This window comes from Geotrypetes seraphini, chromosome 8, assembly GCF_902459505.1.
Source record: "Geotrypetes seraphini chromosome 8, aGeoSer1.1, whole genome shotgun sequence".
In the NCBI taxonomy this organism is placed as follows: Eukaryota; Metazoa; Chordata; class Amphibia; order Gymnophiona; family Dermophiidae; genus Geotrypetes; species Geotrypetes seraphini.
Window position 1 is genome coordinate 92,756,527 of NC_047091.1, and position 27,007 is coordinate 92,783,533.

The following is a 27,007-nucleotide window of genomic DNA, read 5'->3' on the forward strand; positions in this document are numbered from 1 at the left end:
CCACCATCTCTACTGGGAAAAACTATTCCAGGTATCTATTACCCCTTCTGAAAAAAGTATTTCCTTAGATAATTCCTGAACCTATCACATCTTAACTTCACCCTATCCCTTCTCATTCTGGAGTTTTCCTTCGCTTGAAAAAGGCTCACCTCCTATCTCCTCTCTCTCACCTTTCTTCCAGAGTATACATACTGAGGTCTGTAAGTCTGTGCCCATATGATTTAAGACAATGACCAGTGACGTAGCAAGGCAGGTTGGTGCCTGGGGCAATGGCGCCTGGCATCGCTATGCCACGCACCCTCCCTCTTCCCCACTGCTAGAGCACCCCTGTATCTCTTGAAATGTTCACCAGCGCAAGCAGCATCTTCCACCTGCTCAAGCTAGCCTTTGCTCCCTTCTGACATCACTTCCTAGCCCCATGACCAGGAAGTGATGTTAGAAGGGAGCAAAGGTCAGCACGAACAGCAAGTGGAAAATGCTGCTTATGCCAGCAAACATTTAGAGAGGTATACAGGGGCGCCAGGGGCGGTCCACCCCCCCTTACTACACCACTGACAAAGACCAGTAACCAATTTTATATTATCCCTCTGGACTGACTCCATCTTATTTATAAATTTTTGAAGGTGCAGTCTCCAGAATTGCACATAGTATTCCAAATGGGGCCTTACCAGAGACTTATACAATGGCATTATCACCTCCTTTTTCCTACTGACAAACGGACTGATAAAGCACTTTATATGGCTAGAAACAGCTCCTGGCTGTTCAAATAGCATGACTGGATCTAACTGGACATATTTAGTAGCACTTATCAGCTACTGATATGCCCAGAAAGTGCCCAGCTATTTTGGTGAACAGATTGGAGGCAGAGTAGGTACTTATGTGGTTAAGTGCAAATATTCAGTGCTTGACTGCATAAAACGCAGTTCTATCTTTAAACAGTTTCTTTAACCGGTTAAGTATTGCACTTAACTGGATAAGTTTTATCTGGTACCTATGCCTGGATATTCAATGTTGATGCCCAGAGATAGCCCAGCATTGAATATACAGGAATAAAGCTGGTGATGAGCGCCATCAGCCAAATATCTGTCCCAAAGTTATTTTAAAAATGTGTGGTGAATGAGCTGCACAGTTCCTATTATAACAGTAGTGCAAATTTGTCTAGCACAAATGCTGGCAGTGCTTTACCGCACCACAAAAAATTATCTGTATTCAGTTACTAGAAAAATACCTCTGTCACTAGAGAACTGCTGAAAATGTCTTTCTTTTCCTACTTCTACATGGTGTAATTCTACTCTGCTCTGTAAACAGTTCAGAGTTCAAGGAAAAGATGGAACACAAAAGGAGGTGATTGTGTCAAATGATCTCAGGGAGACAAAACAGATAGAAAAGGTGATGGTCAAAGCCAGGAAAATGCTTGGTTGCATAAGGAGAGAAATGGCTACTAGGAAAAGGGAGGTGATAATGCCATTGTATAAGTCCCTGGTGAGGCCCCATTTGGAATACTGGGTGCAATTTTGGAGACCATGCCTAGAATGGAGTCTATCCAGAGGGCTGCTACAAAACTGGTTAGTGATCTTTGTCATAAAGCATATGGGAATAGACTTAGAGACCTTAACATCTATACTCTGGAGGAAAGAAGGAAGAGAGGGGATATCATAGAGATGTTTAAATATCTCTGTGGTGTTAATGTACAGGAGATGAGTCTTTTTCCAATGAAGGAAAACTCTAGAAGGAGAGGGCTTAGGATGAAGTTAAGAGACTCAGGAGTAATACAAGAAAATACTTCTTTACAGAATAGTCTCCCGATGGAGGTGGTAGAGATGAAGACTGTATCTGAATTCAAGATAGAGTGGGACAAACATGTGGGAGAGAAAGGATGTTGTGGATGGGCAGCCTGGATGGGCTTTATCTGCCGTCATGTTTCTATGTTTTTAAAGGAGACCTAGGTTACATAAATCACACCACCCAATATTCTAAAGCAGGGGTAGGGAACTCCAGTCCTCGAGAGCCGTATTCCAGTCGGGCTTTCAGGATTTCCCTAATGAATATGCATGAGATCTATTTGCATGCACTGCTTTCAATGCATATTCATTGGGGAAATCCTGAAAACCCGACTTGAATATGGCTCTCGAGGACCGGAGTTCCCTACCCCTGTTCTAAAGGGTTTAACCAGACAGGAGAAGCTTCTGACTGGATGAATCCCGCTGAGCAACCTGACACAATATTCAGTGGCATTTAACCAGTTTGTGCTGATGATTATTACCCCTAATCAACCTTTAAATACATAAAAAGTATTAATACAGAATCAAATTTTTCTGGGGAAGGGAAAAGGGTAAAACCAGAGGGTATGAATTGAGATTGTGGGGTGGTAGACTCAAGAGTAATGTTAGGAAATTCTTTGTCACAGAAAGATTCAAGGTGATATACAATACAATTAAATTGGGGGAACAAAATTAAAATAAATAACGAGAACCAAAACACAAAACAAGACCTACAGACAAACAGAAAACAAGAGGATAGAGGGTGAAATACAATAATTTTAGAAAAGAAGACATTTAAGGATAAGATAAAAGGGTAGGGGAAAGTTGAGGGCTGCCTTTTCATAGATTGTAAAAGAGTCCTGGATTATGGATTAAAAGCGTCTCTGAAGAGGAAGCTTTTTAATGCTCCTTTAAATGTATTAATATTTGGTTCTTCCCTTAGATAGGAGGGCAGGGAGTTCCAGATTTGGGGTGTTGTACGTCGCACATGAAAAGTTTTGAGGGAGGGAACAAAAAGTAGATTTTGAGAAGAAGATCTAAGAATTCTGACTGGAGTGTGCGGAATCAAGACAAAGTTAGACAAGTTCCTGCTGAACTAGAACATACGCAAGTAGGGCTAGTCTCAGTTAGGGCGCTGGTCTTTGACCAAGGGCCGCCGCGTGAGCGGACTGCTGGGCACGATGGACCACTGGTCTGACCCAACAGCAGCAATTCTTATGTTCTTATTCGATGTGGAATGAGAAGCCAGTGTGCATTTTTTAATAACGGAGTGACATGATCATATTTTGTTGCATTACTAATAATTTTAATAGCGGTGTTTTGAATGAATTGTGGCCATCTGATTTTCTTTTGCATAATTCCTTTATAGAGAGAGTTGCAATAATCAATTGTAGCGATAACTAGTGAGTGAATTAGAATATTTAGAGAGGAGGGCTCAAGGAATTTGGAAAGAGATCTAATCAGTCTGATTTTATAAAAACAATTTCTGACCACGGCACTAATTTAGTGGTGATAATTAAGCTTGCTGTCTATGATCACGCCCTTGATTTTTATTGCGGATACCTCGGTGATCGGTAACTTGTCGATACAGATTGGGGTTGACAGTTGTATGCCCTCCTTCCAGGGAAAGAGTAGGCAGTTAGTTTTAGATGTGCTTAAGGACAGCATATTTTCTCTGAGCCAGTTTTTGATCTTGCATAGTTTTAAGTTAATGGCTTGAATTTCAGTGGGGTTTGAGGGATCTAAAGGATGAAGTAGCTGAATGTCATCAGCATAGGCCTATAGATTGGCATAATGTCAGAAATGGGGCTAAATAAATATTGAATAATAACGGTGATAAAATTGAACCCTGAGGAATGCCGTAGTTCTTAGTGTAAACTATGGAGGAAATACCGTGTAGGTTCGATCTTTGAGATAGGAGTAGAACCATTCAAGAGCATGTTCTTTGATACCTACCACAAATAATCTGTACAGAAGAAGTTGGTGATCTATTGTATCGAAGGCAGCCGGTATGGTGGCATATAAATAAAGTATTATTATTAATGAAATAAGAATTACAGATTTATGTTGGTCAAGAAAGTATTGAATTGAATTAGTCAAGCCGAGTAGTGAATGTTCAGTGGAATGGTGTTGCTGAAAACCCGTTTGATTAGGGTGAAGAGTATTAGTATTTTCGATGAAACAAGATTTGAGGGATGCCTGGAATACCCTGCCTAGAGAGGTGGTGGAGAGCAAAATGGTGATGGATTTAAAAAAAAGCTTAGGAAGAACTCAGGGGATCTCTAATCAGAAAGTGAAGGGTACAAACAGAAGAACTAGGGCTGGAAATGGGCAGATTTACATGGTCTGTGTCCTGTATATGGCTAATCGGTTTAGGATGAGATAATATCATTTCTAGAAGATAGGTGTGTCACTCTGGAACCCCGCCCTGTCAGTTATTTCTCCGCCTGCCTTCTGTCTCAATCGGAAAGTTTGAGTCAAAACTGAGATTTTGATGTCAGTCAGACCTTAAGGGTATTTAGAATAGTCTATTGTTATAACTCATTGGGGAATGTTTGAGCTCCATAACTGTTTCTGTTTAGTATGGTTATTTCGATGTTTGGATTGTTCAATTACAATGTTTAACATGTTTGTTATATTTCTTTCAGAGCAGAACAGAAATGTATTCAGGGAGTCTCCCCTCTTTCTTATGTGTTTCTATATAGGACTATCACCTGTTTTGGTACAAACTAAAGGAGGCAGCAGAGCCCTCTGGGGAACGAGTTGAAAACCTAGAGTGGATTACTTCAGCACGGCTTGCGAGCATGAGAATACCCTGCTGTCCAGAATGACACAACTATCTATTAGAAAAGATATTAGCAAGGTAAGAACCCAATCTCTTTATAGGAGAGAATTATATTGAAGGCAGTAGAAACATATATAGCAGAAACGATACATTAAAAGGCAGAAGGCAGGGACAGGGTTTACCTGATGATGACACATTGATTCTCACTATCAATCATCATGTTCCTGTACATATTGTCCGTCAAAGCATAGATATGAGGTGGATTCTCATACTGAGCCTGGAGGATAAAGGGAACAAGATAGAGTATCAGTATACACCATTGTCCAATATACAGGTATGTTACAAAATTCTTTAATTGCATTCCTTGACTTCTGACAAGCAGACTGGTTAGGAACATGTGAATTTAGATATTTCTGTTTTGGAGATCTTAGTTAGCTGGTAGGAGAACACAGAGAGGTTCTGGGTTTTTGTGATGATTTCAAATGCAGGGAGGGAAGCATTCAAAGCCATTTTAATTGCAGAAATTCACTCTTTGAAAATTGTCCACCTACTACTTGGGGAGGGGATTAGGTTGGAGGAGGCAATGACAAGCCTGATATTCAGCTGGTGATGATCAGCATTTTGCTGATTGCAGGGGCATAGCCAGACATCCAGTTTTGGGCAGTTCTGGACCCAGTTGGGTGGGCAGAAGCTCCCATCTCTCCCTCTCCCTCCACATAGATGTACTGCCACTGGGTAGGCTTGAGTCCAAAGTGGGTGGACCTGGGACCACACAGGTACACCGATGGCTATACCACTGGCTGATGGTCACTGGTACTGTTCCTGTAAATTTAGTGCCAGGGACACAGAAGAGATGGTGGCTGTGGAGAGAACAGGGACAGGGACACAGGTAATACTGGATACAAATGGAAGGACAGTGTCAGAGAGGGGAGATGCTGGACAGATAGAGATAATGAAAAGATGAATGCTGGACATGTGGAGAAAAGAAACATCAAAAGGACAGGAGACACTAGAGAGAGTTAAAAAAAACACAACACCCCCCCCCCCCCCAGAAAAAAAGCAGAAGAGAGAAAGCAGGACCAAAGCAATGCTTAGATAACATAGTTTTTCCTGAATTTATTAATTGCAATATGTTAGTCAGAGGAAATATGCATATGCAATCCTGGTCAAACCCATGCGGCGTACCACAAGGATCTCCACTATCCCCCACCCTCTTCAATCTATACACTGCCTCTCTAGGAACCCATCTGGATAATCTAGGCATAACATCCTACAGCTATGCGGATGACATCACCATCCTCATCCCATACGATCATTCCAAACCTACCATGACAGAGGAACTTCACCAAACACTGGAAGCAGTCACAACCTGGATGGAAAATCACAAACTTAAACTCAACCAAGACAAAACCAAATTCATCCTCCTAGAAAACGACAGGATCCAAACCACAACCATCCTAGACATAAACGCAACCAAATATCCCATCCAAACAACCATAAAACTACTAGGCATGACCATAGACAGATGTTGCACAATGCAGCCACAAATAAACAAAACAACTCAAAAATCATTCGCAATCATGAGAAACCTGAGACAAGTCCGAAAATTCTTTGATAGCACACAATTCCTACTTATAGTACAATCCCTAATACTAGGAATACTGGACTACTGTAACATTCTCTTCCTCCCATGTCCGGCAACTACGATAAGACAACTCCAAACAATCCAAAATACAGCCTTAAGACTCGTCTATTCATTGAAAAAACACGACCACATCACCGAAGCCTACATAAACTCACACTGGCTCCCAATCCAAGAAAGAATCCAATTCAAATTCTACTGCATATTATTTAAAACACTACACGGAGACAGTCCATCATACCTGAACAATCGCCTCATCCAAGCAACCAGCACCAGACACAGAAAAACGCACTCCCCATTCATACCCCCCCCATCCAAAGAAGTGAAAAGAACAAAACTACATGACGGCCTCCTAGCCACACAAGCTGCAAGACTAGATAACCAAATCTCCAACCTTCTGATGACCACCCCAGACTATAAGACGTTCAGAAAAGAAATAAAAACCACACTTTTCAAGAAATTCCTAAGACAGAAATAACAACACAACCACTAAAAGCCCTCAAGATCTTCATATTACCTCTCTAGCTATTCTCTACAATTCATATAATTCTGTTATTCTGTAACTCTGTAATTCTTTATTCATTGTAATTCTGTCCTTAAACTAACCTTTTGTAATCCGCCTTGAACCGCAAGGTAATGGCGGAATAGAAATCCCTAATGTAATGTAATGTAATGTAATGTAATCTTTGTGCCCCCCCCCCCCCCCGTCTCCACTACCCTGGAAGCGATGGTGGTATAAGGGTAGGGTTACCATATGGCTCCAGAAAAAAAGAGGACAGATTGAGACATCCAGGTTTTACTTCCACTGAAAGCAATGGAAGTAAGGAGGACAAATAGAGACATCTGGGTTTTTACTTCCATTGAAAGCAATGGAAATAAAACCCAGATATCTCAATCCGTCCTCCTATTTCTGGAGCCATATGGTAACCCTATATAGGCCCTTCTCAATATTTTTGCCCGGGGCCCATTTACTGCCAGGATATTCCATGGCAGGATATGTGCAGCTCCCAGTATATCTGAGTATATGCGCTGACTTGGAAATTAACTGGGCCCCAGACGATATTCAGTATGCAAAAAAGCTGTTTTGCTGTCCTAACTTTATGCACTTATTTAGCTGGTTAACAGACTGAATATTGCCACTAGCCATCTAAGCTGGCACTCCATCCTAACTTTATCCCTTGCCTGCCTCTAACCTAGTTGGTTAGGAATGGCTGGTTAGCAATATATAACAGTCAAAAGCCCCCCCCCCCCTTCTCAGACCACCAACTCTCTAACATGTGATTATTGGTGCAAACCCCACATGTGAAATAGAACCACAAAGCTAGCCCAATCAATATTGTGCTCTATAAAATTCTGTAGTTGCATTGTTGGGATAGATTGAAAGAAGATCAGAGACTAATCGGAGTGACAGCTTCTTCTAAGGGGCAATCTAGAGGAAGGTGAAGAAACCTTGTACATTTGTGGGCAATCCTTTAGTGCAGCAAAGTAAAAATAATTCCTTTCTGACCTCAGCTGCAACAGCATAAAAGCCGTTCCAGCACTTTTTTCTAAAATCATCCTACGTACCAATGGGACCTTTGTTCTAAGCTCCATCAAGCAGCTTACATAGGTTTTAACACATGGTAGAGAGTAACAGGGGCAACACTAGTTTCTCCATTAAAAAGGTAAATAAATAAAAAACCCACATTAGCTGCCTAATGTAGGTGTGGTTGGGAGATGAGTGTGTCATGGGTTTACAGAGAATTGGCTGGCTGTGACAGCTAGTGCATGGGTTGTTACTTGCACTATTTATTCATTCATGTAATTTTCTATACGGTTCAACCAGGGGAGCTCAGGATGGTTTAAATGAATTTATTCAGGTATTCAAGCATTTTTCCCTGTCTGTCCTGGTGGGCTCACAATCTATCTAATATACCTGGGGCATTGGGGGACCAAGTGACCTGCCCGGGGCCACAAGGAGCAGCGCATGTCAGAACCCACAACTACAGGGTGCCGAGGCTGTCATGATTGCCGATAGGACAATTGCAACTGCCAGGGCCTCAGCCAGTCTCCAAAGTGGCTGCCATGTCCACTAAGGTGGTCTCAAAATACTATTTCAAACTTTTAAAAATAACATGCCTGTAGGCATAGGAATCCTGCTGTAAACGAGTAAGGACTTAAAGATTGGAGGACTATGTCATAGCCAAGTAATGAGTTTTTACACACTGGATTGTGCCATAGATATGACATTCAGATGGCAGAGACAAAAACAAATTACAGTTCAGCAGAGCTTGGGATAAACACATATGGGGCTAGATTCAGAAAATGGTGCTGAAAAACTCAGCACTCAATGTCATGCTATAATGGGCACTCAAAGATGAGTACCCATTAAAGCATAGCATTGAGTGCCAACAGTGATGTAGTAAGGGGGGAGCGGTGGATGGACCGCCCCAGGCACTGTCTTGGTGGGGCCACCGGCACCTCTCTGAACCCCACACCACGCTCGTGCCTTCCCTTCCCCCCTCCCCGTAATAAAATTTCCCCACCCCCACTCCCCAGTAATCTGAATGTGTTCAATTCCTATTTAATGTAATTAAAGGCCCTGATTCTCTAACTTGCACTGATTTTGTAGGTGCCGGTAGGCACACAAACTCAGTAATAAACACCATCAAAATTACCTTATATACTCTAATAAAAGTTGATCCGAATATATTTCGAGACCCCCTTTTTCCCCCCCAAAAAGGAGGAAAAATGGTTGACTTGAATATAAGCCAGGCGGCTTGATATTCAAGTGCCCTGCCCTGATATTCAAGTGCCCAACCCCCTCCCTGCCAAGCTCTGCACCGAGCCCCCTTCCCTCCTTCCCCTGTCAAACACTGCACCCAGCTCCCTTCCTGCCAGGCACTGCACCCAACACCCTTCCCTCCCTCTCCTGTCAGGAGAGGGAGGGAAGGAAGGAAGAGGGCTGGGTGCAGAGCCTGACCGGGGGTGGGGGGAGGGAGGGAAGGGAGCTGGGTGCAGAGCCTGACAGGCACTGCACCCAGCCCTCTTCCTTCCTTCCCTCCCTCTCCTGTCAGGCTCTGCACCCAGCACCCTTCCCTCCCTTCCCCCACCCCCGGTCAGGCTCTGCACCCTCCCTGCCAAGCTCTGCACCGAGCCCCCTTCCCTCCATCCCCTGTCAGACACTGCACCCAGCTCCCTTCCTGTCAGACACTACACCCAGCTCCCTTCCTGCCAGGCACTGCACCCAACACCCTTCCCTCCCTCTCCTGTCAGGAGAGGGAGGGAAGGAAGGAAGAGGGCTGGGTGCAGTGCCTGGCAGGAAGGGAGCTGGGTGTAGTGTCTGACAGGAAGGGAGCTGGGTGCAGTGTCTGACAGGGGATGGAGGGAAGGGGGCTCGGTGCAGAGCTTGGCAGGGAGGGTGCAGAGCCTGACCGGGGGTGGGGGAAGGGAGGGAAGGGTGCTGGGTGCAGAGCCTGACAGGAGAGGGAGGGAAGGAAGGAAGAGGGCTGGGTGCAGTGCCTGTCAGGCTCTGCACCCAGCTCCCTTCCCTCCCTCCCCCCACCCCCGGTCAGGCTCTGCACCCAGCACCTTCCTTCCTTTCCCCCATCATACTTTGCTCCCTGCCTCCCTCCCTCCCAGGCTCTGCACTTTCTCCCTCCCTCCCCCCCGCCCCCCACCATATCCTCATTTCTCATCTGCCGATCCCCGGTGGAGGTGTAGTGGACAGGAGCAAACTTTCCGAGTTCTTGCCCCGCTACTAACCGGCTGTCACGAGATCGTTTCTTCGGAGCTGAGCAGCACAAGCAGGAGTGTGATTTCATGCTGCTGCTTGGTGCTGAGCGGCTTCCAGTACCTGGATGGGCACAAGCACTGAATATCTGGGCCCAGTTAAGGCCACAGACATCAATACTTACAAAAATACTGATCACCGCGGGTTGAATATTGCTCCCCAAAAGGCCAATGGAGGTGCATGGATGGGTCAGGATCTTTTCTACAATTTGCAAAGAGTATTATAGAATACCAGGGATGAGTGTCCAAATTGGGCACTGGGAATTTTACACCTGGTTTCAGCAGACATAAGTCCTAATGCCCCAATTTGGGCACTGAAATCATCACTTAGTGGTGTAGCGAGGGTAGGAGGCGCCCTCCCCTCCTGCCCCCATTCCTTCCCCACCCCCATGCTATGCTCACACCCTCCCTTCTCCCCATACCTCTTTAAATCTTCGCCAGAGCAAGCAGCTTTTCCGGCCTGCTGCTCGCGCTGGCATTGGCTTTCTCTCCAATGTCACTTCCTGGTCTCACGACCCATAAGTGATTTCAGAGGAGAGCCAGTCCAGTGCAAACAGCAGGCCAGAGAATTTGCTTGTGCCGGTGAAGATTTAAACTCAATGTTCTGATTTATCCAGTTGATCACTTGTTTGGAGCGATGGCAAAGCGCATTGTTATCTTGGAATAGGAAATGGGCTGATGACATCATGTAATTTTGCAGTATTATGATGTACTCGGTCCCATTGACCATTCCATCGACAATATGCAGAACTCCAATGGCAGCCAAGCAGCCCCAGGCCATGACCTTCAAAGGATGCTTCACAGTGAGGTTGAGGCACTCAGGATTGAACTCCTCGATTATCAAACAGGAAGAAGGTGCTTCCATTGCTGAAAAGCACCTTTTCCCACATTTCACGTGGCCAGCTTGAGTGTTTCCATGCCCATTCGATCCGGTTGCACCTTTGGACATCAGTCATCAGTGGCTTCTTGCATGCTTTGAAGCCCTGCAGATCAATTGCAGGCATCGGTAACATACTTTTGATGAGCTGACAATGACATGACACTTGTCTGACCTCTCATGCAGTAGCTGAGGTGAGGTCAACTTGCAATTGGTCAATGAAATGTGTCAGAAGTGCACAGTCTCGGCATGATGTTGATGCAGGTGGACGACTGGACCAGGCATGTCTACCAGTGAAACCATCGCTTTCTTCTTCTGTACAACCTCTATTACCGGGCTGTGACTGCAGCTGACTTTGCTGGTGATATGGTGGCATGAAGATCCTTTCTCGCTCATCATTGACACATGAACACACTCTTCCAGCATCAGATCCTGAGTCTTGTTCATGATTTAAAAAGAAATTATATGAAACTCAAAAGGCCTGCACTTTTTATAGCTGCCCTGTTTACTTAGAGATTTAAATTGTGATTGGATGATGAAAGCAGCCTCCTGATTGGTCAAAAATAACACATGCTGATTGGACAGTCTCAATCCAGTTTTGAAACATGATCTGTAAAAGTTATAGTAGGTTTGTTCCAGTTATTAACAAAATTGAAAAATTAGAAACAAGTGATCTTAAAAAGTTGATTCTAATAGCCTTATAATGTGGTACACAGACAACAAACCTATTGGGTTAACAAAGAAATTTTCAAAAGGTCAAAGTTGAAAAAACACATAATTCATATGTACTGTAGTTCCAAACTTTTGCACACCACTGTACATGCACATATATTTACCCCTGCAATGAAGGATACATTAATATATTTTGTACATCTTAGTTTTGTGAGATGTATGATTGGAAATCTAGAAGGTAAAGTATATGCTCACTTTCCTTTGTACAATAGGTGTACTGAGATGCCCACCTGCTGAGGAGCCTTAGGAAGCCCCATTGTACAAATAATCTCCCTGTTTATAATATATATATATTTTTTTTAAGAAAAAGGGTTTACCAAGCTACAACGACTCTGAACTGAAACTAGAATTACAAGTGTGCAGTCACTTTGCATATGCTGAAAATCCGCCCTTCTCTAATGGAACTGGCATGAATTTCCTGTTTTTGTTTTTTTTCTCTGCCTCTGAGTGATATGCCTACCAGACATGTAGGCAGGGCTTCCTGGAGTGACTGCTCACCAGAAAGTATCAGTGAGATACCACCAGAAGGATTTTGACCTATTGAAAAGAAAATAACACGTCTTCTACTCAGCTTGGCCTTAAAACTTTCCTTTCTATGAATAATCTGGCTGCCAACCAGTTGACTCACTTGTTGTATGCACTACCTGGTCATTTTCAGCGGCACTTAACCTTTCAGTAGCACTTAACCTTTCAGTAGTGCTGAAATTGACCATTTTGCACCAAAGTGGATGCCAGCTGTTTCAGGGGTAGAGTCTGGTTAGCTCCCAATATTCAGAACTAAGCGACTATGTTTAGCTCATAAATGATCCGTGTTCTCCACAAACAGTACTTCATAACATATTCATTTATAATTTTTTCTTACTCATTGGTCTTCAGAAGTGCCAGTATTAGCCAATTGGTCTGAGTGGCCAAATACTATGTGGCACTAGCCTCCTCATCAGACCGTTATGTTTTATATAAAGTGCTTTAGTGCTTTTATACTTCAGTGCTTGAATAAATAAATAAATATTTAATTTTTCAACTTATCTTTTTATTTTCTGCATTTTCTGAGTTTTCCCTTTGTCAATAGTTATTGGGAAGGGACCTGTCATTCCGACATGTTTCGCCCGAAGGCTATATCAAGAAAAAGTCCCCCCTTTTGCTTTAGCTCCACACCATCACGATCATTGGAAATTTTGTGACAAAATCGGGATGGTGTGGAGCTAAAGCAAAAGGGGGGACTTTTTCTTGATATAGCCTTTGGGCAAAACATGTCGGAATGACAGATCCCTTCCCAATAACTACCGTATTTTCACGTAGATAACGCGCACCCGGGTATAGCGCGTGGGAAACTGAAATATATGTTAAAAAAATTTTATATACCGCGCACACCCATATACCGCGCATGCTGCCCCGACTCTCCCGTCGCCGCCTGACTCTCCTTTCACCCGCCCTGACTCTCCTCTGGCCACCCCGACTCTCCTTTCGCCCGCCCTGACTCTCCTCTCCCCCTTGAAGTCCTGTCCCCACCCTGAAAGCCTGATGCCCCCCCCGACGTCCGATTCACCCCCCCACAGGACCGATCGCACCCCCACCCCGAAGGACTGCTCGCACGTACCCGCACCCCCACCCCGAAGGACCGCTCGCACCCCCACAGCCTCCCGACCCCCCCTCATCATGTAGAAGCTCCTACCGGTGTCCTGCTGCTTCCTCTTGGCGATCCTGGCCCTTCTGTGAGCCCTGCGTCTGAGTTGCTTCGTCTTCCGGCGGTCCCGCCCTTTCTCTGATGCGAGCGGTCCTTCGGGGTGGGAGTGCGCGCGGTCCTGCGGGGGGGGAGGGTGAATCGGACGTCGGGGGGGGGAACTATGTAAAAAAAAATTTGTAATATGCGTTCATGCGTATAACGCGCAAGGTTATGCACGGTTTGTAAAAATCGTGTATAACGCACGCGTTATATGCGTGAAAATACGGTATTGACAAAGGGAAAACTCAGAAAATGCAGAAAAAAAAGATAAGTTGAAAGATTATTTATTTATTTACTCAAGCACTGAAGTATAGAAGCACTAATGTACTAAAGTATTTTATATAACACATAACAGTCTGATGAGGAGGCTAGTGCCACATAGTATTTAGCCACTCAAACCAATTGGCTAATACCAGTACTTCTGAAGACCAATGAATAAGTAAAAATTATAAATGAATATTTTATGAAGTACTGTTTGTGGAGAACACGAACCATAGCATAACAGTACAAAGGACTGCTGTACACATTACTAGCTCATAAATGAGACAGCATAAAAAGCTGTTCTATCTTTTTGCGCTAACCCATGGCCATTTAAGTCTGAATATTGACTTAACCGAGCATGCACTAGCTGGCTTTTAAAAAAAATGGAAATTCAATGCTGAAACTCACGTAGGGCCTGGTATTGAATTTCTGGTTTTAGAGCCGGCAGTGGACAAAAAATGCTGTCCTCTTCTGGCTGAATATCAGCTGGAATGTTTTTTAAAATTATTGTATATTTATTTTTTAATGTTTGATTACTCGTACTGTTATGTCTGGTTGACAGTCCTTGTCCCTGATGCAGCCTTGTCTTGGTGAAACACAGCCTTATGGGCACAGCATTCCTCTTGCAACGCCTAACCAGCTATGGAATTACCCAAAGATGGTATTGCATATAAACTTCCAAAATCACACAGGCCCTGGCTTCATATAAGAAAGTCTTGGAAGATTTAGCAGTGGCAGAAAAGGGCACATTGAATTAATTTAAAATGTCTGATAGTAATTTGAGGTATTCCTCTGAAAAAGTTTAAACAAATCCCTAGCTAAAACACATGCATGGTGGAAATACTCTTTTGCTGACCACACTGCTTTCTTCTCCTAATGTTACCTCTCCCACACCCTTCATTTTAGGGCTTGATATGGAATAGGTAGGCAATACTCACTGCTCCTTGGTAGAGTTCGATCTCCCGATCAGTGAAATATGGCATCTGCTTGAAAGGATTCACAGAGATCAGCACTGAGCCTATATATGTCTGAGCCACTGGTTAAGGAAGATGCTCGGAGAATTAGAAAAGAGCAAAAGAAGTACCATTGGTGGATTCATCTCATTTTGATCTGAACTGTACACTCATACATTTTGAAATTACTCCTATGTGAGGGAAGGAAATGGATTTCATCCCCATCTAAGGAAAGAAGCTGATATTCAGAGATTGGTTCCATGGCATATCCAGTCCGAGTTGGTCTGATGCACATGTGCTTGTTCTTTTTATTTGAACCTGTGAAGCTTATGCTTTAACCAGTGAAAATGTAGTGTAGTGGTTAGAGCTACAGCTTCAACACTCTGAGGTTGTGGGTTCAAATCCCGTGCTGCTCCTTGTGACCGTGGACAAGTCACTTAATCCTCCACTTCTCCAGGTACATTAAAAAGGCTGTGAGTCTGCCTGGACAAATAGGGAAAAAGATGCTTGAGTAGCTTATAAACCACTTAAAACACCTTATCTAAGCAGTATATGAAAGCTTCCTTCCCACTGTGTACATGCTATGTCTTTTGTCCAGTAGTGTGTGGGTCTCTCTCATCAAACTTTCTTCAAATCTCTCTTTTCCCCTCACTCCTCTTGCCTGGAGTATGTTCAGTATATGTTTGGATTTGTTTTTCTGTATGGATACATGTGTATGTTTCATGAATATATACTGTATCTATGAAGGAAAGAAAATAAGTAGAAAACCTTTTGAAAACAAAAAAAAAAAGGTTAAAATATAATTACGTTATTTATGATCCAGTGAAGATCGGGTTTTGTGAGGATAATTATTATTCCAAATTGTCATTATATATGGTCTTAATTGATCATTATTTGATTAAAGTGCTGGAAGTTTTGATGCTGAATTAGATATATTGGATTCTGGCTATTGGATAGCCCACCATACAATTGCATGTATCTATGAGAACACCACAGGTGTCAAAGTCGGTCCTCGAGGGCCAGAATCCAGTCGGGTTTTCAGGATTTCCCCAATGAATCTGCATGAGATCTATTTGCATGCACTGCTTTCAATGCATATTCATTGGGGAAATCCAGAAAACCCGACTGGATTCCGGCCCTCGAGGACCGACTTTGACACCCCTGAGTCATAGACTATTATTTTGGCACGTGTATGAGTGAACAATGAAGTCTGTCCTTTTCTCAAAACATACTATGGAAAGTTTATTTTAACCCATGAAAGATGCAAGCCTAAGGTTCGATTTGTGTTTTAATCAGACTCCTTTGCAGGGTATGAATATAATGACAACATAGGTCATTAGGGCTTCTTTTATTTGTGAAGCTGATGACATTTGTTGCCAAAAGATGTGATTAAGGCCACGGCTAGATTTATAAAAAGTTTGGACATCAGAAAGGAGCCAAGGCCAATGCGAGCAGCAGGTAGAAGATGCTGTTTATGCTGGTGAACATATAAAGAGATACGTGGAGGGGAAGAAAGGCGCCGGCACCAGCACCCCTGTGAAGACGGCACCCGGGGCAGTCCACCCCCCCATCCCCCTTACTGCACCACTGCTAACAACTACGGTATTATGTTAACTCTAACCTCCTGTTAGCTAGCTTACATACAGAATAGCTGAGAAAAAGGTATGGATTCTGGTAGGTCTTTTTCTCTTTCAACAGGTGCAAAAATTCCTACAACTGAAGTATGACTAATAAAACAACATGTCACCAAGGCTGAAGTCCTGTTACAGCTTCTGTCTCCATCTGAACTGAAAATGTGAGCCAAGGTGAGAGACTAGCTCCATGTGTGAGATGTTATTAGGCTGAAACTTCCTGAAAGAAGTAGAGGAGCTGAGAGAAGAGGTGGCGATGCTAAGAAGCATCTGTGACCCAAAAAATATTGATGAAATGCTTCTTGAAGTATCAAAGATCTCCAGCAAAGTTAGAGGAGAAGCTCTGTTGAAAGAGGACAAGTGGACACAGATCACCAGACTCTGCAAAACTGATACCCTGACTTTACCTTGCCTCAATCTGAAAAACTGGTACGAGGCCCTGGAAGTGAGGAAGATGAGACCAGACTAACAACAGGAGGAATCAAAGCTCCCAACCCCCAAAGGTGCTGGATCAGTGACCACTAGGAAGTGAAGGGTAATGCTGGTGATTCCCTAATGAAAAGTACAGAGGTATCTGCAAGCTCCGTCTTCATCTGCACAGTGCAGATAAAGACAGAGCTTGCAGGGATGGGGCAGGGACGAGGATTGAGATAGATCCCATGAAGGCGGGGATAAATTTGTCTCATGTCATTCTCTAATCAGAACTACAAGTCCCTGCATGCAATGGATTAAACCCAGGACTGGGTCAACAATGTTAGGTGAATACGAAGCCATCATGTTCTCCTCCTACTATAAATGCAAAGAGCCATTAGATCACCTAACTTTAAAAGGCAGATGAGGAAGAGGGAAAGGAGGAAGGCCAAAGCATTTTATGAAATGCAGAAATATTCTGTGCTGACTCATATTTAAACTTCTCACTATGTATCTAGTTCATGGTTTCTTCTTTGAAACACAAGTCCCTTTTCTTATAAATCTTCTCTGCAGGAAGAGACCAAATGGGAAGAGATTTTCCTTATGCCGCTTTGAGCTGTAGCTCAAGGTGAGCTGCATTCAGTTAAATTCCAGTCCCTGGAGGGCTTACAAACGAAGAGGTCCTTTTACTAAGCTGTGCTAACTAGTTTAGTACGTTTGTTGCAGGTGTCTGGGCCTCACTGTATCTTGTCAGGTAGGTACCAACATTTCAGCCATCATGCTGTACCTGCTGTGAGGTCTGCAGTTTGTCTTTGTAAATAGTTGGTCCACTGACCTAATTGGGAACAGAGCAGTCCATTAGTCACCAATTTGAATTTTGGTGGGAAAATCAGTTGGCCTCTTTCTTTTTTTTTTTTTTCCCATAGAATGGAAAAGTCTCTGGTGAGTTTAAAGATGTTCTCCCTGTGAAACTGGGTTATATGTTCAATAACAGGTGTGGAAGGAAGCATATAACCCAGCTTCACAGGGAGAACATCTTTAAATTCACCAGACACTTTTCCATTCTATGAAAAAAAAAAAAAAAAAGAGACCAACTGATTTTCCTACCAAAATTCAAATTGGTGACCAATGGACTGCCCTGTTCCCAATTAGGTCAGTGGACCAACTATTTGCAAAGACAAACTGCAGACCTCACAGCATACCTTGCAGAAAGCCACAGCATGATGGCTGAAACGTCAGTTTCTACCTGACAAGATGCAACGAGACCCGGAAACCTGCAGCATGCACGATGCCAGCTGCGGAAACCCTGAGAGAACAATTTAGTGCATGCTAACGATTAGCAAATGCTAAATGCTAATGCACTCATTATATTCCTAGTAAAAGGACTCCTAAGTTTTTACCTGTGGCAATGGAGAGTTAAGTGACTTGTTCATGAGCACAAGGAGCTGTGATGGTAAATAAATTGGGTTTCACCTGGGTTGTTAGCCTACTACGCTAAACGTTAGGCTCCAGTCAACTAAATGAGATTAGCAGGAAGAGCAGGTCTTATCTCTACCTTGTGTGGGCAACACAAATCAAATGAGACAAACCACAGCAGCCGATGTGAGCAGAGGAGGAGGAAGAGACATTCTTGCCCATCACCCAGACCATATAGAAATGCTACATTTCACAGACTAAATAATTAGATTTGTCAGCTAATTCCATTTCTTCTGCCTTCTTGTCACCTCTGCCCACCGACAAAAGAGTTGATCAGCCCTGGTTTTACTTCACTGAAGGGCCAATCTTCAAAGCCTTTTACAGGCAGTCCCTGAGTTACAGGCGCCTGACTTCAATATGACTCATACTTAAGAACGTAGTTGTGGCTTCATTTAATTTCACTGAGGAGTATTTCCAGTGACATAGATTTCTACACTTCTTCAGCAGATTCAGGAATGATGCATGGCCACATTAAGAACAGTGTGTGGTTGTGCTTGCTATACTTTAGAGGGAATACTGGTAGGGATAGTTGGCCCTTTTGTCAGCTGGGAGCAGAGGTAAGCAGCAAGAATCTTAAAATCTACAAGCTCTGCATGGCATACAAATCCGATTTAAGAACAGCTTTAAAAATGTAACTTGTTCTTAACCTGGAGACTGCCTGTACATGATAATTAGACTGCATTATCATTTGTGCAATTAGCATTGGTGCACACCCTACTCTTCTTCCATCTGTGATAGCTGAGAATAATCTTAATTTGCATCAAGGAACTTTTCTGTTCGTTAACTCGTAGTACAATCCCTAATCCTAAGCCTACTAGACTATTGCAACAATGACATAACAACTACAAACAATTCAAAACACAGCTCTGCTACTCATCTACTCGTTGAAGAAACACGACCACATCACAGAAGCTTTCCTCGACTCACATTGGCTTCCAATTCCGGCAAGAATACAGTTTAAATTCTACTGCTTACTATTTAAAACTATAAATGGAGACAGCTCAACCTATCTGAACAACCGCCTCATCCAAACCACCTCAACCAGACATAGGAAAACTCACACTCCATTCATACACCCTCCAATCAAAGAAGTTAAAATGGAAAAAACTATATGATGGCCTCCTAGCCACTCAAGCAGCTAAACTAGACAACCAAATCTCCAATATGCTGATAACAACCTCAGACTACAAGATGTTCAGAAAATAAATAAAAACTATACTCTTCAAGAAACCCCCCCAAAAATCATAATTCCACAAATTCCCCCTTTCTCCCCACTAACTTCCCGACTCCCCGAAACTACCTGATCTCCTCTCTATTATTTTCTGGAAATGACCAGATATCTTCTTTGTACTCCACCTTCTATAACTCTTCTGTAACCTGCCTTGAACCGCAAGGTAATGGCGGAATAGAAATCTGTAATAATTTCTATTTACTGTTAAAGTATAAAATCTTCAGCACATTGGTGAAAGGTCCCCATTCAAACATAGGCCTAATAGTCAAAAAAAGCTGAGCTGCTAAATTTGTCCCCTATTTTCAATCATACTTAGGAACCTAATCTGTCAATATTGAGCCAATGATGGTCAGTGTGTTTTTTATGTGCTAATCATCACTGGCTAAATTTGACCTGGATATTTAATGCTGGGCCATATCTGGTCACCTGCTTTGAATATTGGGACCTAACTGGACTGCTCCTGACCACAGGGACTTATGGGGACCTGGCTAATATTCAGTTGGGACTACATAAGGCATTTATGCAGCTCCTGACTGAATATTAGATGGGACCTTCTCCACCCCCAGGCATGCTCCCTGTGCCAAAAAAATTTTATTTTGTAGGTGTATGGGTGCACATGTACATGGCAAAATTACTGGAGGACACTCAAGCATGCCCAACAGTACACATTTTTTGCTTTGGCAAGCATGCATTGATGCTTACCAGTGGCATAGTATGGGGGGAGGGGCGGACTGCCCTGGATGCCTTCTTCGCGGAGAGTGCCGGCCCCTCTCCATCCCCCCATGTATCTCTTTAAATGTTCACTGGTGCAAGCACCATTGACCACTCAATGCTCGTGCTGGCCTCAGAGTCCTTCTGATGTTACATCCTAGTCGCAGGACAGCAGCAGGAGATTCTCATGCTGGCGAACATTTCAAGAGGTACACAGGGGGCAGGGTGCACACAAATGGCGACAAAGAAAGGGGGGCGCATGGTGCGACAATGCCGGTCACTACCGCCCTGGGTGCCAAACTCCTTCATTATGCCACTGGGGCTTACCGCAGCTTGGTAAAAGGGCCCAGAGTTTCTAAGACACCAATTTAAAAGCTCTAAAAATAAACCCCTATATTTTAGAGTCAAAAAAGGGGTTGGTAACAGCAGCAGATTTTGGGTGGACAGTAGCATCTCTAGACAGAAACATGTTATATTATGCTATGTAATGTTAATCAGGTTATCTATTCCGCCTTTACCTATTCAGTTCAAGGTCGGATTACATTATAAGAGGTTGAGCCAGTTACCTAGGAAGTTACAATGGACAATTTGACTTAGACATTCAATATGGTTGCTCGTATAGGGGTAGATCAGTACAACTATTAATGCAGTTAGGTCACAGTTGCAAATACATAGTTACAAGTACAAGTAGGTCATCATTGTCTGGGTTAAATATAGGAGTGTAAACTACTTTTAAATGAGCAATGTTAAATACCATGGCCTTTAATGCTTAAATAAATCCTCCCCTCTCCAGCCAGTTTCAGCTACCTGGTAAAAAAACCCCAAAACATAGTTACAACTGAGTACATCACTCAATACATTCGTCTGTTTGGGAGTAAAGTCTGGATTCTTTACATGCTTGGTAAAAACCTCAAAATAAACCCTGCACCTAGGGCAGGATTAATTCATCGAGGGCCCCTGGGCACACAAGTACACTGGTCTGGACCCCCTGCCCTGCCCCACCATGCGCCCAGGTGGAAACAGGAAGCTGCGTCAGAGGGAAGCTTTGGGCAAGCAGTACTGTTTGCACAATTACAGTTCCCGTTGCCTTTCTTACCCGGGTTGCTTGCTTGTCTTACTTTCCGTCGATGGGGGAGGGGGGCTGCGTTGCCGATTGTGGGGGCCCGTGTTGCCAATCGATGCTGGAGGGGCCCATCGCCGTTTGGAAAAAACCAATGTTGATGACCTCCTTCATCGGGCCCCCCTGACCATTTCGGGCCCGAGGCATGTGCCTACTTGGCCTATTGGTTAATCCTGCCCTGCCTGCACCTCCAGTTCTGAATCACAAACTCCATATTCCCCAATAGCGGAGCTGTCCCGCTGCCAACATGCCATACCAAAAAAAAATAAATTAATTAAAATTGTGATGATCACCTCAGAACAGCACACACTCCTTCCACTGCCAGACATTTTGTTTAAATCAGATTGATTTGTGTTTGTATAGTGGCTCTACAAGATGTGGAGCCCAATAGTCCTGGGCATTTTTATTTTGGGTGACAAGAATCGCCTTTGGTGGCCTTTGTCCCAGAACCTGCTTTCAAATTGGTCAAACACTTGGGGAAGTAACACAAAATCCTGCAGAAAGACACTCAAAACCTATGCAGGAAACTTACAACACCACAACAGTCTTAACCCACCTCTGAAGGACAGTGCTATAAATATTATACTAGGTCCTGAAGCACCAATACTGTATACCTAGATTAACATATTAATATTCCTATTACTTGGAAAATTGAACAAGCTAGACTGTTACAGATTCTTCTACAGACACTATAGACTTGCTAGCAGAATCCTTTTTCTCAATCACACATGCAGAACATGGGCAGACCTTGATCTGATACAGAATAAGGAACCACAAAAAACACACAGGCACAAACTGAAATGACCATCTCCCCCCCCCCCCCCACTCCCCCAAGAAAGCCAGGCTCTATAAACAGTGCTTATGGGTATAAGAGAAACAGAAATGCATTTCTCTTATACTCTTCGAAATCCAAAAATAGAAAAGATGTACATTTTCCCAAAGTGGGCACATTCCAATCCTTAAAAGTATTAAATAAAAATATATATTTTTCATTTCTACTTTTGTTAATCTGAACATTTTTCTAATTGGGTTGGTCCCAGTGTGTTCCACTTTTCTTGTGCCAGTCTTCTAAATCTGTTTCCAGGTTGGCCCTTCCACTTCTCTCTCTCCTCTTGAACCTCTTCCTTTCTTTCTCTATATCTTTCTGGCACTGATCTTTCTTTTTTCACTTTTCTCTTCTCTGCCTCTATCTACCCATATATGATTTTTACCCCTTATTTTCCCTTTCACCCTTGATAGTCTCCTTTTTTTTCCTTCTCTCATCTATCTACTAGCTTTTTACATCTCTCTCTCACCCTTTCTGCAGCAATCCCATTGTCCACAATCTCCTGTCCCCCTCTGTCTTTCACCTAATCCAGGGGTAGGGAACTCCGGTCCTCGAGAGCCGTATTCCAGTCGGGTTTTCAGGATTTCCCCAATGAATATGCATGAGATCTATTTGCATGCACTGCTTTCAATGCATATTCATTGAGGAAATCCTGAAAACCCGACTGGAATACGGCTCTCGAGGACCGGAGTTCCCTACCCCTGACCTAATCCCTAGTCCCCTATTTAAATCCTCTATACTCATCCTCTCAGTCATCATCTACCCTCTACTGCTTCATCTCCTCACTAGCCCTTGCTCCATCACTCTCACCTTCCTTCCCTTTTCTTCAGATCATTCTATTTCTTACTCTCTACACCAGTGTCCCGCAAACTTTCTCGAGCCACACTAAAAATAGTGACCGTTGCTCGAGGCACCTGGAAGTGTGTGGAAATCACCATGATGACATCACATGCATGTGTGACATCATCATGTCGATGTCCGCATTTGTATGAAGGCCCTCCAGGCAGGCCCTGAGATGCCAGTGGGGGGTGTCAGAAGGGAATAGGGCCAGAGAGAAGAATAGGTAGTGACGCCCACTGATTGCCTACAGGACGTGCCTCTCACCACGAGAGGCACGTCCTGTAGGCAGTCAACTGGCGCCAGCGCCTCTCCTCCTCCCCAGTGTACCATGGCACACCTGAAATCTCAGGAGGCACACACTTTGAGATACACTGCTCTACACCATCTCCTATTGCCTATTTTTAACATCTTTTAAACCCAATTTCCACTTTTTCTAACCCCTTCAGAGACCCATTTTCTTCGTCTTTGCCCATTCTTTGTCAAGGCATCTCATCTGCTTTTCAGTCCTCCATGCTATTAACACCATGATCCAACCTCTTACATAAGAATAGCCTTACTGGGTCAGACCAATGGTCCATCTAGCCCATTCACTTGAACCCGTTCTGCTCCACTCAGGATTCTGTAGCCTTCAATCATATCTTCCCTCAGCCATTTCTTTTCCAAGCTGAAGAGCCCAAACCTTTTTAGTCTTTCCTCATACGAGAGGAGTTCCATCCCCTTTATCATCTTGGTCGCTCTTTGAACTTTTTCTAGTGCTGCTATATCTTTCTTGATATAAGGAGATCAGAATTGTATGTAATACTCCAGGTGAGGTCGCACCATGGAGCGATACACAGGCATTATAATATAAATAGTAACATAGTAGATGATGGCAGATAAAGACCCGAATGGTCCATCCAGTCTGCCCAACCTGATTCAATTTAAATTTTTTTAATTTTTTCTCTTAGCTATTTCTGGGCAAGAATCCAAAGCTCTACCCGGTACTGTGCTTGGGTTCCAACTGCCGAAATCTCCGTTAAAACCTACTCCATCCCATCTAAACCCTCCCAGCCATGGAAGCCCTCTGTAGCCCATCCTCCCCCAAACAGCCATATACAGACACAGACCGTGCAAGTCTGCCCAGTACTGGTCTTAGTTCAATATTTAATATTATTTTCTGATTCTAGATCCTCTGTGTTCATCCCACGCTTCTTTGAACTCAGTCACCGTTTTCCTCTCCACCACCTCTCTCGGGAGCACATTCCAGGCATCTACCACCCTCTCCGTAAAGTAGAATTTCCTAACATTGCTCTTGAATATACCACCCGTCAACCTCAAATTATGTCCTCTGGTTTTACCATTTTCCTTTCTCTAGAAAATATTTTGTTCTACTTTAATACCCTTCAAGTATTTAAACGTCTGAATCATATCTCCCCTGTCCCTCCTTTCCTCTAGGGTATACATATTCAGGGCTTCCAGTCTCTCCTCAAACGTCTTCTGAGGCAAGCCTCCTATCATTTTCGTCGCCCTCCTCTGGACTGCTTCAAGTCTTCTTACGTTCTTCGCCAGATACGGTCTCCAAAACTGAACACAATACTCCAAGTGGGGCCTTACCAATGACCTGTACAGGAGCATCAACACCTTCTTCCTTCTATTGGCTACGCCTCTCTTTATACAGCCCAGCATCCTTCTGGCAGCAGCCACTGCCTTGTCAACTGTTTTTTTCACATTTAGATCTTCGGACACTATCACCCCAAGATCCCTCTCCCCGTCCATGCATATCAGCTTCTCACCTCCCAGCATATACGGTTCCTTCCGATTATTAATCCCCAAATGCATTACTCTGTATTTCTTTGCATTGAATTTTAATTGCCAGGCATTAGACCATTCCTCTAACTTTTGCACATCCTTTTTCATATTTTCCACTCCCTCTTTGGTGTCTACTCTGTTACAAATCTTGGTATCATCTGCAAAAAGGCACACTTTTCCTTCTAACCCTTCAGCAATGTCACTCACAAACATATTGAACAGGATCGGCCTCAGCACCGAACCCTGAGGGACTCCACTACTCACCTTTCCTTCCTCCAAGCGACTTCCATTAACCACCATCCTCTGGCGTCTGTCCGACAGCCAGTTTCTAACCCAGTTCACCACTTTGGGTCCTAACTTCAGCCCATCAAGTTTGTTCAATAGCCTCCTATGAGGAACCGTATCAAAGACTTTGCTGAAATCTAAGTAAATTACATCTAATATTTTTAGTCTTGTTAACATCCCTTTTCTAATAATTCTTAGCATCTTGTTTGCTTTTTTGTCTTGTCATATTTCATCCCCTTTCTCATACTCATACTAACCAGCCATCCCATACCTATCCCATCAAAATTCCTATCATTTTCACCTTTCACTAACATTTTCCATATCTTTTCCAAATTCCCAATCTCCACCTTCTACAATTCCATGCTCTGCTCTCCAGCATTCTCTCACTTAATCACCAAGCCCTATGTCTTCTAAGTCCAATGCCTATAGGGGCTCCAATGTTCCCTCTAAGCTGAGCGCATGAGCGATCGCTCACTATTTTCATTGGCGTCGCTCATAATTTTTCTTGTGTCGCTCACTAAAATACGCAGTGGGAAACTGAGGACTGCATAGTAAGATCCCCGACGCACTTCCGATGCAGGTGGGGGATTGTGAGAGGAGCCGCTGCCACGTCTTCAGTAGTGTACCAAGGGGGAGGGGGGCGGTCCGCCCCGGGTGCAGCCTTAGGGGGGTGCACAGCCGGCCAGGTCTGGATCTGGCCAGCTGTGCACCCCCCCCTAAGGCTGCCATCGGAGAGGAAGTTCGGGCCAGCCAATCGCTGCCTGGCTGGACGGAACTTCCTCTCCGATGGCAGAATTGACATCGCGGGAATGCTGGTCGGCCCGACGGTGGGAAGCAGAGAGAGCTTGGGGCAGCCACGGTGGTGGCTTTGGGGCCTGTTTCCCCCGATGGTGGCAGCAGTGGCTTTGTGGAGGGTAGGGAGAAAGAAAGAAAGAAAGAAAGGGGGCAGGCTGGGAGACAGAAGGGAAACAGAAAAAAAGAAAGGGGACATCAAGAGAGAAAAAAGAAAGAAAGGGCAGGGAGAGAGGAAGAAAAAGTTAGGGGAGGGAATGAGGTCTGGAGGAGAGGAAGCATACAAGTTGCAAGAAGGGAAGAAAGTGCAACCAGAGACTCATGAAATCACCAGATAAGGTAGGAAAAATTATTTTATTTTAAATTTAGTGATCAAAATGTGTCTGAATTTATATATGCTATCTATATTTTGCACTATGGCCCCCCTTTACTAAACTGCAATAGTGTTTTTTAGCGCAGGGAGCATATGAGCGTCGAGAGCAGCGCTGGGCATTTAGCGCAGTTCCCTGCGCTAAAAACTGCTATTGTGGTTTTATAAAAAGGAAGGGGGGTATATTTGTCTATTTTTGTATGGTTGTTAATGAGGTGACAATGCATAGAGTCATCTCCTTGACCTGTTTGAAAAAACCCCAGAATAGGAATGATAATTAACATTTTCTCAGCGTATAGTGTGCTTTGTGTTTTTTAATTTTATTGTTGGTAGATCATTTTGACTTGGTCATTTTAAAGTAGCTCGTAAGCCCAAAAAGTTTGGGCACCTTTGAGCTAGAGCGTTGAAGCTGCGTGTGGCTGCCGTGAAGGTCATCTCTGACACAACCGGAAGTTGCATCAGAGACGACCTTTACGGCAGCCATATGCAACTACAACGCTCCGGCTGCTGTAAGAAGGCAGTTTAGACATCGTCGCCCACAGGGCAGGGAGGTTTGTTGGACCGGGCCTGTTGTCTTGGGGGGGGGGGAGGGCCTTACAAATCTTGTTGCCAAAATCGGAAAGATGAGGAAGGGAGAAAGATGGGCCTGTGGTGGATGGAGAGATTGAGAGAAGGAGGCAGATGATGGAAGTGGGTAGAAAGGGGAGAGAGAAGAGGTCTTGTTTTCAGCGTGTCTTAAGTATTGTAAGAGCAGGAGTGTTTATTTGTGTTCAAGTATGCCTAGCCTGGGACCATCGGTTTTGTGGTTACCACTGCATTCCCGAGCTGATTGGATGACATCAGCCCCAGCTGTGCATGTAGAGTATTTAAGGAGACATAATAGATGCCGCGGCCATCTTAGATCATTCATTCGGGTGGCCACGTCGTATAGAGCACACACAGTTCTGAGGTAAGCCAATAGTTTAGTTGTTTTTGGTTGATGCAATGAATTTTAGTAAGCATTGAGCACTTAAGTTATGTTT

At 43.8% G+C, this 27,007-nt stretch overlaps 1 protein-coding gene across 1 annotated transcript in view; it reads right to left on the minus strand.

Moving 5' to 3' along the window:
• Positions 1-27,007, minus strand: part of MYO1F (myosin IF) — a 235,841-nt gene that overhangs the window by 162,252 nt on the left and 46,582 nt on the right. The window contains 2 exon segments of the mRNA XM_033955757.1: positions 4,728-4,822; positions 14,490-14,579. Coding sequence (XP_033811648.1) covers positions 4,728-4,822; positions 14,490-14,579 — 185 coding nt within the window.